We start from the raw sequence: 19077 nt of genomic DNA, 5'->3' as shown, positions 1-19077 counted from the left end.
GTAGCTTCCATGTTAACAGAGCAGTCTTTCAGTTTGTAGTTTTACACAGCTAAAAGTACCAGCAGGGAGTATTTACTGAGTGTGAATGGCCACTGAACCACAAACATCTGTGGTGTTAAAATACATTGGAGAAACAATTGTAAAGGCTACATTTCTTGTGTTACATTTAGTGCTGAAATTATTAGTAGATTGACATTCAACATTTCTCATGTGGAAATAAATTTTCTCTGGTTCCAGCTCCTAAAATGTGAAGATATACTGATTTCCCGTTTTATATGATTGTAAATGTATTATCTCTGCATTTTAGACTGTAAACCGTGACGGGCATTTGTCACCATTTTTCGGGCATTTCATCGACAGATGAATGGATTATGAAAGCAGCCGTAGTTGCTTTCACTTTTCACCTCTCACTTTTATCACACTTGTGATGTTGTTTTTGAAGAATCTTAGCTCTTTCATAAACCTGCTGAAGATCCACTGTTGTCTATTTTTTTGTATTGTAAAGGTGTGCATGGAGCAACAGACTGTGACTGACAATAACACCAACCAAACACCAGTGAAACTGCATGTGTATTCTGCTCTTAATAGAGTCTCACCGGCTCCCAATGTATTTCACTGTTTCTTCTTCTGATTCTCTCATATTAGCATTTTTGCTTAATCTGAGTTTTATGAAGGCATTTTGTTGATTATTTTAAATTATTTTCACTCCCTATTTAAATCAAATTAAATGCCAAATATCACTTGTTTTCAGAAAATGCCCCGGTAAATAAGGCTTCTTTTGTAATGGGCTTCAGCTTGTGCCAGGCTGCAGGAGTGTGGTACCAGGCATCACATCTGTCATGTCAAAGCCACAGTGCTGGACTGGAAAGGGTGTGTGTGTGTTGTGTGTGTTTAGAAGGAACACTGATGTCTTTGTGCATATAGACTGAAGGCTACTTTTGTCTTATGGAGACGTAAGAATTAGACAGCAAGACAGAGGGCATAAGATGTCATGTTCACACTGGAGACTCTCGTTAAATTGCTCTGGTTTGCACCCAAATCTTCAGCTTCTTTTGTAAAACTAAACTAGTTGATATATAACTGTCCATTGGACTGTGTTGTTGAGCTGTGGTTCCCAAGAGTTTCACCATTAGACCCCTTAAAATAAAGCAATGTAATATTTTTAGGAGGTAAAACTATCCAGTATTTCACAAGAACAAAGCAAATGTTTAGAGACTTCTATTTTGAGTATGTGAGCCGACGTAAACTAACATAATGCCTCGTTTGTCTGAACAACCCAGGCCTCTTCTGAATCCTTCATTTCATGTGGTTTGTAGACTAATTGTTTCAGCTCTGGTGTCAATTGTCCAGGTTTTGAGATATCCGCCTCTACCTGAATACAATGGAAGTGAATTAAATTGTGTTTGTGATGCTCACAGCACAGAAACATTACATTTGAAACTGCTTACAGTGTGTTCTGAGGATTATCAAGAGTAAGCAGGACAATGTTTCTGGAAAGACACGTTGAAGATTTGACCAAATATGAAATTCTGATCCCTTAAATTTGATTGGCTGAGGGGCATCATGGCCGAGTTGAACACACCGTCCGTGTAATTCCATTACCCCCAGTTTGAAGTCTGGCTGCGTACCTCCGTTGCATTTCTCTCTCGCTGCATTTCCTGTCAGCTCTCTACTGCATACTGTACCATCTAATAAAAAACTTGAAAACTGTACTGAGGTGAAGGTAAAAATGTCAGGGATGGATTTCTCAAAAGCTGGACAATTAAACAAAACTATTTGTGTGGTAAGATCGGTGGGAAAATGTAGGGTTTTTTGTACTTAAAGCTAAATATTCTCCAACATACTTGTAAAAAGCAGCTCCCAATGTCACTGTGCTCTGGTAAGGACACGTTGTACAGCTGCTGCTGGAACACAGGCTCGTTGTCATTGACGTCCTCCACCAGCACAGTGACTGTAGCCGTGGATGACAGAGCCGGTTCCCCTCCGTCAGCCGCCACCACCAGGAACCAAACCTCCATCTGTGTCTCTCTGTCCAGAGCGGCAGCTGTCGTGACCAGGCCTGACTCCGGGTCGATGCCGATCAGGCTGTCCTGGTTGGACTTGAGGATGGAGTATCTGACGTCCGAGTTGACGCCCGTCTCGTCTGCGTCTCGGGCCTGCATCTGGATGAGGGAACTCCCCTGAGGAGCGTCCTCTGCAATGCTGATGATGTATACATCCTTCTCAAAAACTGGGTGGCAATCATTGGTGTCAGCCACCCTCAGGAGAAGGACCTTCTCACTGCTCAGAGGGGGGCTCCCAAAATCTGAAGCCAGCACCTTCAGCTCATACAGATCCTTTTCTTCCCTGTCTAGCTCTGCATTGACACACAAAGCATACAGAAAATCATCTGTCTGCTTCAGGGTGAACTTCCCATCACCCCCCTCCAGCGTGACAGTGACCCTCTCCACCTCAAGGTCGGGGTCCGACACTGAAATCCGGGCAACATAGTCCCCAACCGCTGCGGCCTCTGACACCACTGCATCTCCGGTCTCACTGAGAAACAGCACACTGATGGTGGGACTGTTATCGTTGATGTTAAGCACCTTCACACCCACAAAAGTGCTGCTGTACTCGGGCTGAGCCCCGTTATCTCTGGCGCTGATGATCAACTCATGAAAAGCCTGAGTCTCATAATCAAGCGGCTTGTTGAGGTACAAAACCCCACTGGTTTCATTGATGGAGAAAACCTCATTTGGGTCACTCTGCCGCCTGTTGATCTCGTAAGTGATTCTGCCGTTGTCGCCCAGGTCGAGGTCGGTGGCGTGCACCTGACACACAGCAGACCTCACCGGAGCATCCTCAGGCAGCGAGGCGTGATATTCAGTCTGGTTGAACACAGGGGGGTTGTCGTTCTCATCCAGGACGTGGACGTTCACCTGAAGAGTCCCCGTCCGGGCTGGGATGCCACCATCGAAGGCCTCGATGGTGAGGGAGTAGAAGTCCTGGGTTTCTCGGTCTAGTTTGCTTGTGAGGATGAGATCCAGGCTCGGGTGGTTCTCAGATCCACCGCGATACTCCAGGTGGAATAACTCCCCCATCTCGCTCTCTGTGATCCTGTATCCCTGGGTACCAAACTCACCCTCATCCTCATCTTTAGCACCTTCAAGCTGAAACCGACTCCCTGGGGGGCTCAATTCTGATACTTCCAGGTCAACCTTCCCTGAGGGAAACCCAGGTGAGTGGTCGTTCACATCTTTCACCTCTAGTTTCACTTTTATCATCTCACCCGTGAGAGTGGCTGCCACAAACTCATACTTGTCTCTGCTCTCTCTGTCCAGGATCACAGCCGTGGAGATGATCCCCGTGTCAGCGTCTATTTCCAAGTCTCTGAACACATAAGAGTCTCTGCTCTCTGAGATGAAGAATCCCGTGCTTGGCCTGCTTAACCCCGCTCCCAGATCTCCAACGATGGTTTTGGCAGGCAGACCCTCTTTAACAGACAGCGTCAGGTTGAACACCTGCCCGAGCGACTGCGCGCAAAGCAGCGACAGGACGAGGGTCCGAAGCGGCGAAGTTGCGGCATTTTTGCGACCCATTCCTCCTTCACACATGGCTTTGAGCTCTTGGTTCGTGAGTCGAAGTTCGGCTACATATTTCCGTGTCAAAGTCAAACTCCTAAATCACATTTTAGAGCGCATCTCCAAACAAAAAAAACAAAACAGGTAAACGCACCGTGCATTTTTGCGCGCAGTAAAACAGCCAGCAGTCATTCTCCATCACAATATTTCAGCAGCTTGTTGCGTGATTTTAGAGAGGTGAAGTCCACATATCTAGTAGCGCAAATCCCCTGGGCTTCTTCGTACATCCCGACACGGAGTGGCCACAGAGCACCAACTGCGCACTGAACACACCTCCTGGCAGTTGGCACGTCGCGCGCTGATCGGCTTCATCTGTGACCCTGATTGTTTAAGATTTAATTAGGCCGCGAGATTACCGACAGTGCGCGCGTGCTGACAGGTGGCATGGTGTGTTTGACGCGTTGAAGATCACAAAGTGCGCAGGAAAAGCAGAGGAAGTCAAGATAAAACTCATGCTGACTGAACTGTGGTGAGAAAGATGAGCCAAAACAAGTTTGTTCAAGGTTTTGGTGAAGTGGCCAGAATAAAGAAATCATAAGAGTTTTAATGAGGTTTAGTTTTGGCGAAAGCACATAAAGTGTTGGGGTGGCTCCCTCTACTGAAGAAAAGCGAGAACTGCAGGCACTGCAAAGTTTAACGTTTTTAAAGAGGAAGAAGAAGTTTATTCCTTCCATTGTTATTTCTACACACACACATGCACATGCAGTTGTTGTGCAGAGATGTTAGAGTGATGGGGCGGCCACATGACCTGTTGGGGGTTCGGTGCCTTGCTCAAGGGCACATCGGCAGAGCCCGGGAGGTTAAAAGATAAAGAGTAACCTCAAACCTTCAGCAGTCAAACTAACTTTAGAAGATCTGACTGCTTTTTGTTATGAATTATTTTTGTTTTTGCTTTGTAAATTTATTTTCCGTGTAAGACAATTAACTGAATCACAAATAAGAATCATTTAATCTATTATATTGAGCTCAAAATAATATATTGAGCTCAGTTCTATAACGGCACCAAGTGTCTGTCAAAAGCTTTTCTGAGTCAAGAGAAAATACACTGAAAGAATAACTGGGAGAATGACAAGTTCACATAAGTTACACCTGTAATCTATATCAGTTAAAAACCTTTCCAGTGCATTTGTCCCAGGATACACTATATGAGGCCTTCCATTTTACAGTCATTCTTTGGTCACATAGAATTGATTATCGTAGTGGAGCCCTCATTGGTCCCTCAGGGCTTACTAGCCATCGTGCATCCTCCCATCGGTGCTTGCATGCACTGTAACCAAGCAACAGATGCAACCTGAGCTGTATACCTGAGTAAACAAGCTGCATAGCTACCGAGTCTCCCTTTGTCTGGGTCACTTTGTTCACTTCCTCCAAAAGATCCACCACAGACGCTTCATACAAGACTGTTTTCTCACAGATTTCAGTGAAAAAGACAGAAAATGCCAGCTCATATTATGCTCTCCTACCAGTGGGATGACCAGGCTCTTGTGAAGAAGATATATGACCGCCTCAGAGATGACGGGCTGCCAGTGTGGATGGATATCGAAGGAGGGGTGACGGGGAACATAAACGATGCGTGAGTACAGAAGAATGTGGATAAACCTCTATTATAAATCATTGATGGGATAAATTAGAACACATTTGGTCTCTTTAAGCAGAAGCTGTGTGTGTGTGTGTGTTTTCAGGATGGCTGCAGGCGTGGAGGAGGCTGTGGTGATTTGTCCGTTCATGACTCCAGCTTACCAGGCGTCCCGCAGCTGTAAGAAAGAGCTCAACTACGCAGACACCAGGGAGGTCATCATGGTGCCCGTCATGCTGGCCAACAACTGGGAGGCCAGTGAGTGGCTGGGACTGATCACTGCAGGCCTGCTGTGGGTGGACTTCAGGTGAGGAGGCCCTTCAAATAGGACATGTGACACATTTTTCAACCGCCTCATCCTCTCATTTTGGTACAAAAAGTGTAAAGTATCCCATCAATGAAACATTTGCGCTTATATTTCATTTAAAAACTGATTAAACATCTGTCTGACATCTACTTTCAGAAATGCAGAAGAGGATGAGGAGCAGTTTGAGATGTGTCTCAGGTCTCTGGAGGAGGAGATCATGTTCAACGCCGGTCACCTCCTGGCAGTCGAAGAACCTTCAGGGGAGACGGTGGATCAGCAAGAACCATCAAAACCCTGCCTGAAGAAGAAACCGGGCCGAGGCTTTCGCCATGCTCTCTCAAAGCTCTACATCCAAGAGTCAGGTAAAAAAAAACTAAACAAAGAAATTCTTCCTCTGGGGACCATGAACGTCTGTACAAAATGTCACGGAAATCCATCCAATAGTTATTTCAGTCTGGACCGAAGTGGTGGGCCCCCCGCCCGACGTTGCCGTTCCCAGGGTGTGTTTTGACACACTAACAGTTTTCATATGGACTCCTTGTTTGGTAGAAAGTAGTTTGAATGACAGCTGTGCACACGGATGTCCAGGTGTAAGTGGGAAATTGTGAAGATGTTGCTGTAATTTTCTAACTGCATGAATAGATACCACTTGAATAGGCCTGAAAATGTACTTTTTGTAATTGTGGTTAACAATGTACTTTGACAGGTGAGCAGCTAACCCACCCAACTGGTGACACCACAAGCACAGTGGAGCTCAGTGAGATACCTGGAGATAATTGCTACTGGGAGGAGATTAAGGGTAATGGCTGTAAATACTACAGGAACGTCGTCTCCAACAGATACCTCGGTAAGTACAGACACTAATCTTTACTGAACAAAAGAAACAGCAAGAATGCGAAAAATGTGGTCTTTATTAAATGGAGCAAAGTAAACTTCACATTGCAAGCTGGAAAAAAGGCAATGTTTGTTTCCATGTCTGTACAACTGGCAATTCTGAAGAGACAATATAAAAAAAAAAGTTTTAAACACACTGTCTGTCCCTCTGCAGGGTTTGACCCAATCAGGAACCGGGTCCAATCTGAGGCCAGTCCATCTGTGCGTGAAGAGTGGCTGATGTTGGTGGATCAGACAGACCGGAGCCATCACAGAGCCGTCATCATCAAGAACAAACACTCGGGGAGGTTCCTGGCAGTCCAACATGACCACTTTATTGGACTAACGTCGTACAACGAAAACTGCAAATGGTTTTTAGAATAAAACGGGGAAACTGAACCGAATTTCAGGATGTTGTCGCTTCTGTCTAAGACACATTAGCTATGAAGACTTCTGCCTGATGAAAAAGTAGTAGCAAGAAAAATTTGATGGGTGTATCTAAAACAGGAGGTTTGGTAGAAATAAAATTAAACATTGTTACTGTGACAAGAGGAAATAAAAAATCATTAGAATCTCTTTCTCTTGAGGATTTCTGGTTTCCAGTTGACTGGATGGCTTTCTTCAGTCTGTAAGAAAGAAGACACAGCTGTCAAATGATCCGTCTGCCCGCCTGAGAACAAACACTAAAATATAAACGGACATTAAGTACGACAGTGTAACTTACAGCAGTGTCGTCCTCTTTGTAGACTTTAATGGTCTTGTCAGCCTCGGCGGTGATCAGTCTGCTTTCTGAGTGGTCGAACATGCAAGCGAAGATGCCCGACTCGCTGTCCAGAGATCCAGGCTGCACAGCCGCATGGATCCGCTGGAAGTTGTAGCCTGTCCTCCAATCCCACATGTGGATGGTTCCGTTGTCGGCTACAGACAGAAATAAAATGCGTATGATGAATCAGTATCACTGAGTCAACATTAACATGAACAAAAAATGATCATCTATCTACGGAGAATTAAAGGTTTTCTGGGGACCAAACAAGCAGTTAGGAAGAAAGTGACAGCTGCTTATGAATACCTCCAGACACCAACACGCCATCAGAGTTGACAGCAAGAGTGTTGATGATGGCGTTGTGGCCCGACAGGTTCTGGATGAAGCTGCCATCTGGGAACATCCACTGCTTGATGTTATCAGCAGAACCAGATGCAAACGTGTATCTGTAAGACACAGAGATGACAACATGTTGAAGCATATTACAAACTATTAACTTGTTTTTAATAATGGTATAATTGATGTATTATAATCCCATGGGGGTCAAATGTCTTATCGTCCCTAATAACTCAACTAATGATTATTTGTTATTATTGATGCATTCTCCAATTAAGCTTTTAGTCTATAAAAAATGATGTCCATCACAAGTTTCCACAGCCTCAAGAAGTCTTATATTGTTTGAACAACAATTAAAACTGCCAAATTTATTCAATTTATTATGACACAAAACTAAGAAAATCATAAAAAATGGAAACCAGCTAACGTTTGGCATATTTGCTTGATAAATTACTTACAGCAATTTATCAAATATTCAACTGCTGTCGACTATTAACCGTTTGTGTTTCAGCACTATATGTAACACTAACTAATGAAACAACATGTGTTGAAGTTAAGTAACTTACTGTCTGGGGTGCAGCACCACACTTCGGACAGACTTCTTGTGGTTTGTCAGAGTTGTTCTGGTTTTTCCAGCGATCAAGTCCCACAGTCTGATGGTTGAATCGTGGCTGCCTGCAAGAAGTTAATCAGTTGTCAGCTGACGTTAATAGTTAAAGGCCAACCAATCAGCTACAACTTTAATGATGACACAGAATAATGTGTGTGGCGTTCTTAGAAATAATTTACCAGTGATGATTTGTGGTTCTGCAGCCTGACATTTCACTGTGGCCACAGTGTTGGTGTGGCCGGTCAGTGTGTGCACGTTAGCTTTTGTCCTGATGTCCCATACCTGCACGGACAGAGAAGAAATCCAATTAGTGTAATTAATTAATCCTGCAGAGGCCTTCATTACTTAAACATCATATTCAAAACATATTCAACTACTGCCCCCTGAGGGAAGGACGGTCTCTTCAAAAACCTGAACAATCTGACACTTTCACTCCATCAGTTTTTTTTTTTAAGTGGGAGAGATTAATGCTACACCACAGAAAACTACACCAAGACCAGGTGAAACATTCTCTTTAATTCAGGGCAGAATGAGTATGTGGTTCGTTATTTAACTGTTGTTGTTATTGTTTAATAAGGGCTGTATAGGTATAAGGTGACAGAACAATGATGAAAAGACTTTTTACTTCTTTTAAGTAACCCGGTTCGTTTCAAACACCCGCCACCAGTGAACCGACTCATGAAAGACTCTTTTGGTTCTTTATTTTTTTAATTAGTTAACTCAGAGAGACTCTCTGAGTCGGAGGTTCACCTGGCTCTTATGCACAACTGCGCATTCACCATACAGAAGCAGGATTTTAGATTCACTCCTATTCGACTTAACTTGCTCCTCTTTAAGAGCTCAAAATGAACGATTTGTTTGTGAATCTAACATCATTATGACAGACGTGGATCAGATGTTATTCAGGCTTGAAAAACAAGCAACACAAGATAAAGCCCTGAATGCAAACCACAGAGGATCAATCATGGCCAGGACCTGACCGGATATGATGATTGGCAAAAAAAAAAATCAAACTGCGGCCCTGCTGCCTGAATCTCAAATTATTATTAAGTTTCTAAAGTCTGTCCAGCAGTCTAAAGTCATTTTCTAATTCATGTGACTTTTGTTTACATGCTTAGGGTCACTTGTGATAGTGCAGAGGAAATGTAAATGAATACAACTATAAAGATGCAACAGTGACAGGTGAAGGTGAGAAGCCTTTCTTAAAACATGAACTGAACCTGTAAAGTTAAATCACGTCATTTCAACGGCATCACTAATACATTCAATAACGAACATGCAAAGTATGATCTTACCCTTGCTGTGGCATCTCTGCTGCACGTCACCAGCACGTCGATGGTTGGATGCAGGTCTAAACCATACACAGCACTAAGGTGTCCGTGGTAGTGCCTGATGACCTAATACAGAGAATACAAATACAAGAAATGTTTTTCTGTGGCCTTTTAAGACTTGGAAGTTACATAAGGTTTTCGAAGCAACTCCATCACATGAACCTCATTACAATGTCGTACCTTGTTGTACTCAAGATCCCAACACTTGACTTGCTTGTCTTCTCCACAGGAGAACAGGTAGGGGCTACGAGTGCTGACCGCCACGCCACGCACTGTGCTAATGTGTCCAGTTAGAGAGAGTTTCAGTTTCCCACTGGCCAGGTCCCAGATCTGTTGAGACAAACAGCCTCCAAGTCATTTTAGAACATTTCCACAGATAGTGTCTCCACAGTGCCATCTTGAGGTGGCAGGAGGGACGTTATCATAAAGATGCAGCAGTATATGCTGTGATAACGCTGCTATTAACCATTCTGGCACTAATAAATTTACTTAAAATACAAAGGATTAAATGGATTAAATGAAAGCAGGAAGAGATCAACAAGAGAGGTGATCATAGACATTAGAAATAATTCACCAGGGTAGGTGAGGAGAAAACTTAACCAAAGTTTTAAAGGTGCTCTCTCATCATATGTAATTTTCTCTTTCAACCACATCTCAGTCTTAAAGTTGTCTGAGCTGTCATCATGTAACCAAACTGAGATTACTCCATGACAACTGAGCCAACTTAAATTTGCTGATGAAGACCATATGAAGCAGTTGAAAGCTCTGGAGAAAGTAGACCTTGAATTAAGTTTATTTTGTCAAACTGCTGTTCCCTGGGGCAAAAAGATTTAATGTATCGTATTGTTCTTATACATCAAGACAATCTAAGGATAAAACTTCTGGATGACATTTGTTATTATTTTTATACACAAAATAATTAATCAAAGAAATAACCGACAGAGGAAATGATTGTTCTTTTCAGCTTTCCTCACCTTTATGGTTCTATCAGCAGACCCTGTGACAAACCACTGATTTCCAGGCTCCACAGCGATGGACCTCACCCAGCCAAGGTGACCACTGATGACCTATTAGTTAAAACATACTACTGTCAAAGATAATGACATATTCCAGATGCAGGCCTCACTAGGACATCAGTAAGTCAGGTTTATGTACAAATAATACAGTATAAATCTGAATAGTTGAAATGATTTGTAGTTACCCGAAACAGTTTCCACGGTGGATGCCATTGGGGTTTAGGCATGGTTGGTGCTTTCCTCATGAGAGAAGAATTCCTGGTGCCGCCTCCCTCCAGGAGCGACTAAAATGAATACATTCATTATCAGCTCTGCAATTCTTTCAGAGATTATACAACAGGAGTAAACAAGATATCACGTCAAGTGAATGCGGAAATGCACTGCGACCTACCACAGCAGACGACGGAGGGTGAGATCTCTCTGCTCCTCCTGCGTGTCGGTGGATGTCACCAACACTGGAGGCGGTGCGGCTCGCGTCCTGCCTAAAATTTATCAATAAGAATATTGTTTATATATGAATAGGTTGCATCAAAATCCTGGAAAAGGTTCTGAAAATTACTTCATCTTGAGTGTTTATACCAAATTAAGTAAACTTACATTAACTTACTCAACTTACACACTGTGGAGGGAAACAAAAAGGTTTACCTGGCTTGTGAAGGTGGCAAAGCCAGCGCCATGGAGTGGACTCCTCCCTCACTTGGATTCCTGTGCATCTTTGTGTCAGCAGTCAAGGCTACGCCTATTGAATGAAAAATACTGGTATTATAACGCTGATGCAGTTCACTACAAGCATGCAGTTTGGTTACATTAATAGCATAGTACTTACCAGCTCCAGAGGGATAAGCATGTGTCCCTGCGATCAGGTATTCTGGGTCATCCCCTGGAACACAGTGGGGGGGAAAAAAAACACACCCAAAATGAGTTTTGTAGCAGGAAAACAACAAGGAAATTATCTTAAAATTAGTCCAAATAAATTACAAAACATTTGTTAATACTTGGCTTTCTGGAGGCATGAATAGAATTTCTGCTTGGACGTTTTCTCCATATAAATCGACTGTTATCATACTGAGGTTTCATCCTCACCTGGCTGTGTGTAGCTCTGGTGGCCTTGCATGCTGCCAGGAAGCAGTGAGACTCTGTCTTTCCCTTCCTTGAGGACAGGCATGTGTAAAACTGCACCATACTCCGCTTTCAGTTTCACACCCATCTTTATCTTGAAGCTGCAAATACATGAGACAATGATGCATCAATTTCTCCTTCAAAATCACTTCTGTGCTCACTGTACTTCATATAGCAATGATATATAATTTTACTAGCCAAAATATAAAATAAAAACTGTTTTGTCTGATATAATGCATGACAATACACATTTCATTAGTTTAAACATCAGTTAGGTTATTTTACCAGGAGTAGGCAATATGGATAAAATCTTCTCTCATGGTATATGTAACTTTATATCACACTACTGATATATATTTTATAAACAGTTGATCTATTTATGATCCAGTGAATGAAATACCTGACAAATAAATGTACTTCATCATCATTCATCACACAGCAGCCTCATGATATGTCATTATACCAGCCCATATATTTCACATGTAATATATGTCATAGGTAAGAATAATGGAAAAATATCCTAATACAAGCACAATTGTAAACTCAAATTATTTGGTCTTAAATTACAAGTAAACAAAGATACAAAGATCCATGGGGGGCTGAGAGGAGGAAAGTTAAGGGAACATTCTCCCGTGTTACACAACTTAAAAATGTTCAAACAGCCACTAAACATAATTTTGAGACATTTATCATAATCATGACAACAGAAAGAAGGGCAGTTTCACTGTTCTTGTTCTCTGCCATGGCCACACAGTCTAACCTAAAGCAAAAACTGCTGCACTTCAACTAGTCACAGCCGGGCTAAACTAAGTTAACTTTGGAGACCAAGGGTGGTTTTAAACCCAGTTTAATATTTGTGAATCACTTAATATAGTTGTAAAAAAAAAATGAAACCAATTCTACAACATGTTTTAATGTAAGCTGCCAGAATTACCTTTCGTCATCCAGTGCGACGGATTTCGCTTGGTCGGACACAAACATATCATGCGACCTTTTGAGAGACCTGAAGACCAGAGTGTGGACTGAGTGCTTCTGGACATCCTGTAGAAGAAAATCTGTATCTTAAAAATATTATATTTAACAAGTACGAAGACGGCAACATATATAAATCTCACTATCCTTGAATATAAATTATGCATACAAAAGATCGTATAATCGTAAACGTAACGCGACCCAGCAATTAGCCGGGCCCGACGGGGGTACAACGTTCAGTAGTTAGCGCCGGAGCGGGAGCAAAGAAAAAGCCGCAAAAAGACTTCAAACATCGGCTTACCTCACTCATCGTGGTGATATAAACACGGATAAAACACCGCAGTTGAAGAAAATGCTTTTTCAAGTACAATAGCTTGGTCGCACTCAAAAATATATCACAATCCTGAAGACATGCCCACCACCACGCAAAGCGACGAACGATACTACCCGGAAGTAAACAATACCAACTGCAGCTGCCCAGTAATTTGTCAGCGCCACCTATCGGTCCGGAAGCCAATGCAATTCTGCAAAAACAAACAGCAACAAAACAAACAAACGACCCGCTCCCCAAACTTTCTTTTCTACTTTTGCGCAAGATAATGTATTCCAGAAATGTCAACATTTTGAATATTTTCACTTGTAGTTATTTTATTGTCAATTTATTGATACAATGGATGTAACTTGCAGTGAGCACGGGCCAAAGTTTGGTTTTCCTGCCTCCTGTTCCAGGCCATGTTTGCCTAACAGAGTACATCTATTAATGGTTATCCAATCCTTCAACGCCAAACAAATGTACCTTGTTTGTGCAAAGTGTGTGGGTTGCCATATTGTGAAGTAGTAGGACTATAACCAAACAATCCTGTTTAGGACCAAAATTCTCCTTGCAAGTTTTACTGTAATTATTGTAAGACCAACCTCAAAAACACCTATTGACTTTGGGGACTTAAGGGAGTGAAGGGGTGCTGTGCACAACTTTTGCACAACTCTTCCCTATATTTGACCATACAAAAGCATTTGTCATTTGGCACAACCATCTACTACGAGCCAGATGGACTTTGGACTCTACATGTGCTTATTGATGTGAGTGTGATGAGGCATGAGGCCCAGTACGCGATGCACAGTAGATAAACTGTCCAAATGTGGATCATTACAAACATGGTAACTGTGACGCTCTGATAGGAACTCGGTCATAAAGTGGTTTGGGTGTCCTGTGTGATACTGAAAAAGTAGAGGAAAAGTGGGCTTGGGGCAAGTTTATTTAGGGTAAATAACCTGTCTAGACTGAGCTATAAAGGTAACCTTGAGGTTACCTGTTTAATTTGTTGTAAAAATATATTCAAGTCAATGCTTGATATACGTCTAAGGATTAAGGCATGCAGAACAGTATATATTAATTTGAAACTAACTTTCTTTTTTCAAACCAACTGGAGGAAATGAAGAAATTCTACGAACAGCACTCAAGTTTAACTAATTTGATATTTCTTAAATTTATGCTGGATTGTTTAAACGTGCTTGTTAGAAGTTCTTTGAGAATCACTGCCCAGGTCAATGTTTTTCAACTGTTCATTTCATGCAGAGAATAGGCTGTAGATGGGTTGCATTTTGTTGCTTATAAAGCAAATTGATTTTTGCCAGGCTTCTTAAACCTGGAATTTTATTTGTTGAAAAGGTCCTCTGTGTAGCCAGATCACTCATTAATCTAAAAGCAGTTAATTTTAATATAAAGCAAATATGCTGCTATTTTCCCATGCTTGTGTGTATGTATTATCTATAAAAACATGACCTGGTGTCCTGAAAATTAAATTGAGTGACCAGAAAGCCAGAAACCCCTGTAGATCATAATGTAATTGAAATCAAACGTTCTGTAATAAATACAACATCTGTGAAACTTATGACAGCAGAGTTGATTATATTAAGACAGCATAAGCAAATGAAGCAGACAAAGTATTTACATTTAAGATGGTATTTATTTCAAGGCTGTTGCATTGAATTACATACAGGTGTATGTTTCCTGGTTTTTGCAGTCATTTTTTTGTCTTATTTTAGGGTTTTTGATTATTTCTTTTTACCGGGTGCTCATGTCCACATTGTTCTATCGAACAGCTGCTTCCCATATGGACTTCACTAGGTTGTGTCTCCAGGCTGGAAGCCATTCAGTCCAAGCTAAGACTGTCCAATGTGATGTAAAGTAAAGACAAACCATATTTGGTTAAGACATTCATTTAGTGCTCAAAGCAACACTGAAGAAGAAAAGGAAAAATGGACACATCATAAAGTCATTTTCCATGGAGGCATGTCATATAAGGCGTTGTCAGCTCTTCTGTCCCCTGCCTGCTGTGATGCTGCTGAGGGGAATGAGTTTCATGGTGGTCTCTTTCAGAGAGTACCAGCGGTTGTGCCACGTGACCCAAATAATGCCGTTGTCGTATTCACCTGAATCCTTTTCGGTGTACCTGCCACCTAGATGAAGAGAACACGGAGAGTTTAGAGTGGACCCCAAATTATTTTTACTGATATATGTGGCTGGATAACAGTTTTGTCTTTGAGCGTGTGGGGGCTAGTTGCTGATTTGTTTAAAAAAAAACACATGAACACCAATTAAAGGGTTTGGCTCTGGTTTTAGCCACGTGGTCTTACCCTGGTAGTATTTGCCGTTCAAATGTGCAGCATGACATCTGTTCATCCACCAGCCGGAGCCGTCCTGCAGAGCACAGTTGCCGTCGTACTTATCATTGTCTCTGTCGAAGGTACTGAACTGCATGCCATTGTGAGACGTGTAGAACTTGTCACCGGGATCATCACCAAAGTCAAAGCCATCTAAAGCATCTCCAGCATCACCGCCAAAGTAGTAGCCGTATGTTAGACGGTACATGTCGGCCTCTGGTCCAACTCTGAACATGGTGTAGTCAGCATACCTTGAGAAAGGAGGTCACACAGAAGAATGGAGGATTCATTTTTGGCAACCTCTGCTGAGTCATTTAGGCAGGGTCGGCCCTATATTCAAAGGTCTGTCCCTGACTGAGTGATGAAGTTACATCGTGGTGCGGGTCTCCCAAGATGGCGCCTGAGTTACGAGCATGCACAGACGCGTTAATGCTCAATATGCTAGCCGTTGCAGTATTCTCTGGAAGGCCAGGAGACGTATAAACAAAACACTCAGTGAAGAAGCGAGAAGTCATCGAGTGTTACCAGAAGAACGCCATAGACCAAACATGGCTGCTATACTACTCCTCAATGCAGAGAATTAATTAATTGTTATTAAACTCATGTCTATTTATGGGCATACTTTAATGGGTAAGACAATCCCTGTCAAGAAATAAGTCAAGTATTTGGAAAAACAAATGTATTCTGATGAAACGAAGGTTGACCTGCTCCTGTTTTTCAAGCCTTTAAAAAGGAATTGGCCGACTTTTTCCTTGAGTCATATAAAAAGTAAAATTGAACTAATCGCTTCACTTATTTTCAGTCATTTGCTTTTATCAGTATGTGTGGCAGTCACGTTCTCTGTTGTATTGTGATGAACTAATGTCTTGTTCTACAGATGTTTGAACTTATTCAACAAAGAAAAAAATTAAACAAACAAACAAGAAAACCCTGCAAACTCCCCCATTTTGAAATGAAACGCCACAAGCGAGCTGTGGATGCCTCTTCTCAAAAACTGGGAGGTATATGGCCACGTGATGGGGAGCATATGCATAAACACAGCTTTACAGCGAGGTGCGGACAGTCCTCAATTACGTCCTCAGGAGCACATCGACCATGCGCGGCCCAGCCATATAGTAGGTTTTAACCTAGTCATGCTTTTTTCTTCAAAGGGAACCTCATCATCAGGGTCATGTTTGCCTCGTCAGTGAGTCGCTTTGCTCTCGTCTTACATAATCTGTTATCATGTGTGTGCGTACGTACTTTTTGTTGCCATCCCAGTCAACAAGCTCTATTCTCAGCACAATTGGGATGGTCGAACTGCTAGTCAGCAGATGTATCTTCTCGTTGCCGAGCCAGAACTCTGTGGCATCATCTGGTGAGAGATAACCAAAGCCCTGCTTGTACTGAATCCAGTCCTTGTGGAAGTCCACACTGCCATTGCGTCTCTGTGGACACGAAAAAGTGATCAGTGTCAAAATTTATTATGGTGATTTATTATTTTAACTCCTGTTTCTGCAGTTAGTCAACAAAACATTCCTCAAATCCTGATAGATTTGAATGGCACTCTTAAAAAAAGTAGTTCTTTAAGGGACTGTATGAAAATTATTAGTCAGAAAAAGGTTTATGTCATTTTCTTCTTGACTGTTTGCTTTCAGGATTGGCAAATTACTCCTTTTTTCTGAGCATTAAGTTCTTCTCCTTCAGCACAATATTGTGTAGGAATCATCCACTGCAAGATGAAGCCAGTAAAGAGAGTAAAAAGAGAAGAGTAAAGATTGTCCTTAATTGTTCAAGTTGTTCATACCCTCTGTATTACTGTGAAGCCGCGTCCAAAGCTGTCAATCTCACAGTAGACCGGGAAGCGCTCAGCGGCTTTCAAAGGGTTCACATGATAAAGACCACTGATGGTGGCACCTTTGTTTGCAATATCCTGGCAGTCTGATGAAAAAAAAACTTAAAATGTAAAAGACTGTCTGGTTCATTCCAGACGAGTACTTTTTATATTAAATCAAGACGAAAATCATAACATATTTTTTCACGTTGTTTAATACATTTTTTCAGTAAATATCTTTTAATTATAGAAATAACTTTTTTGAAACGAGGTCACAACAAATGACATCTCAAGTAAATCTGTTTACTTTGCATTGATGCACCGTATTGATTTTGGTCTGTAACTAAACACTGAACAAGGACAGATGTTGTTCAGATGGGGCATGATTGAGAAACGTCTTGTGAAATGGGAATGGCCTGAGGGTCATGAATTGAATCTTTGTTCTTTTACCTGTCCCTGTGGTGGGCTGGATCTCCACAGTGTCTTTGCAGGGCTCGCTGCATTTCTGCTGCAGCTGAACGGAGAGTTGTTTCAACTCTGCCATTTTCCTCTCATTGAATGAAATTAGATTCTGGAGTTCACTGGAAAGAGGGAAACAAATATGAGTATGAGCTGTGTCTTAAGTAAGTCATGTCTCAGTTTCGAAGACATTGAGAAGAACAAAATAATGACGCTCAAAAATATTTTAACAAAATAGAAAAGACAAGAAAAAGAAGTTATGAAAATGAAATAAACCAAAGGGAACAAAAGATCAATGAAATTTGGACAAAAGTGTGAAATTATTAAATTTGAGTTCTACTTTAAATGTCAGGAGTGAGTGTGAGTTCCTGTGTCTACTGGGGAAGATGCGTGGGTGGAAAAATGCCCCGTGATCTGTGTTCAGTCTTCAACTGTGTGGGCGAGGAGGGACGGCCAGCATTGACCTGAAGGCGTGGGTGACGGTGTCAAATTGGCTATTGTTTCAAGTTCCTGTTGCAAATTGTCCAAATCCTTGTTCACCACTGGCATATACCTCAGCAGGTTGTCAGTCATTTCACATGTAGAGGGACAGTACTTTCCCTGAACACAGATAGAGCAAGTGAAAAACAATGATGATAGAGTGCTCATAGATCTATACAACTATATACAACCCACACAGCAACAACATATAATTATTTGTAACTGCATACTTACAACGCCGTCATTTTGGGTGTGTGCTGAAAGGTTGACAGCGCTGATTTGCTACACAAAAAAGACAAAAACGATTTTGATTTTTGTGCTCAAGAAAACTGCGTGAGTGGAAAAAAAAAAGTAAATTCAGTGACTTACTGCTGATGAGAAGGAGAAAAGTAACAGAAGTCCTCCTGCCCTTGCAAGAAGTGATGGAGCCATGTTGCTTCGGCCACCAGTTGTGGTCTTGTCTCCTCTGAGAGTGAAGAGGCGCTCGACTGTGTGGGATATTTATCTGAACAAGGTCCTCGGTTCCCTGTTTGATAAGGGGTACGTATGTAAACATCCCACGCACTGTGTTGAGACAAAGCTGTGACTCAAACATCCAACAGCAGTCATTTCCCAGATTTGACGTCGGTCTGTAATTGACAGCTGTAGTTGAGCTATCAGAACACAACAATATGTGACTTTATAAACTGCATATTAGTGTGTAACCCAGTGTTGGTGATGATGACAAAGGAAGTTGAAAAGAATGATTTCTCAGCTTTGTATATATCATTATAATAAGTCCCTGTAAAACATTAACATCAGTGTGTTGTCAATAAAGACGTGCCAAAAAATACTGGATGAACTAATATTTGTGAAAGAGATACAACATGGCCACGGAAAATACTCGTTTTGAAGTGGCTAGCAGTTAAACTATCTTAATAAGATTTCTGCCAGGAAAAAAAAACAATAAAGAGGAAATCTTCAGAAGAAAAAGCAACACTTTTTAATGAAAATTGACTCTGTGTTACAGTGGTGATTATATTAGACAGCATAAGCAAATGAAGTGGACAAAATATTTACATTTAAGATGGTTTCAAGTTGTTGCATTGCATTACATACAGGTGTATATTTCTGATCACTCTGTGTGCTATGGCGAAAC

The 19077-nt window shown here is 41.7% G+C and overlaps 3 protein-coding genes across 3 annotated transcripts in view; all 3 read right to left on the bottom strand.

The window, feature by feature from the left end:
• dchs2 (dachsous cadherin-related 2) overlaps nt 1–3578 on the bottom strand; it is a 28630-nt gene extending 25052 nt beyond the window's left edge. The window contains exon 1 of the mRNA XM_070912799.1: nt 1845–3578. Coding sequence (XP_070768900.1) covers nt 1845–3578 — 1734 coding nt within the window. The remainder of the gene's footprint in view (nt 1–1844) is intronic.
• A 2837-nt stretch (nt 3579–6415) lies between these two features.
• On the bottom strand, nt 6416–12908 carry plrg1 (pleiotropic regulator 1). Its single transcript, XM_070919547.1, has 15 exons — nt 12825–12908; nt 12486–12592; nt 11516–11652; nt 11259–11312; nt 11078–11171; nt 10824–10914; nt 10618–10716; nt 10391–10483; nt 9597–9746; nt 9381–9482; nt 8265–8367; nt 8042–8150; nt 7446–7585; nt 7101–7294; nt 6416–7002 (listed from the first exon to the last, which is right to left on the bottom strand). Exons 1-15 carry the CDS (start codon nt 12831–12833, stop codon nt 6943–6945), a joined length of 1542 nt encoding a protein of 513 aa, XP_070775648.1. The 5' UTR covers nt 12834–12908; the 3' UTR covers nt 6416–6942.
• Nucleotides 12909–14834: 1926 nt separating this feature from the next.
• LOC139296557 (fibrinogen gamma chain-like) lies at nt 14835–17574 on the bottom strand. Its single transcript, XM_070918998.1, has 5 exons — nt 17451–17574; nt 16974–17107; nt 16430–16614; nt 15161–15438; nt 14835–14983 (listed from the first exon to the last, which is right to left on the bottom strand). Exons 1-5 carry the CDS (start codon nt 17542–17544, stop codon nt 14835–14837), a joined length of 840 nt encoding a protein of 279 aa, XP_070775099.1. The 5' UTR covers nt 17545–17574.
• Nucleotides 17575–19077: the final 1503 nt, after the last annotated feature.

This window comes from Enoplosus armatus, chromosome 2, assembly GCF_043641665.1.
Source record: "Enoplosus armatus isolate fEnoArm2 chromosome 2, fEnoArm2.hap1, whole genome shotgun sequence".
Taxonomy (NCBI): domain Eukaryota; kingdom Metazoa; phylum Chordata; class Actinopteri; order Centrarchiformes; family Enoplosidae; genus Enoplosus; species Enoplosus armatus.
Note: the sequence above shows the minus strand (reverse complement) of the source record. Positions and strands in the feature narration are given on the sequence as shown.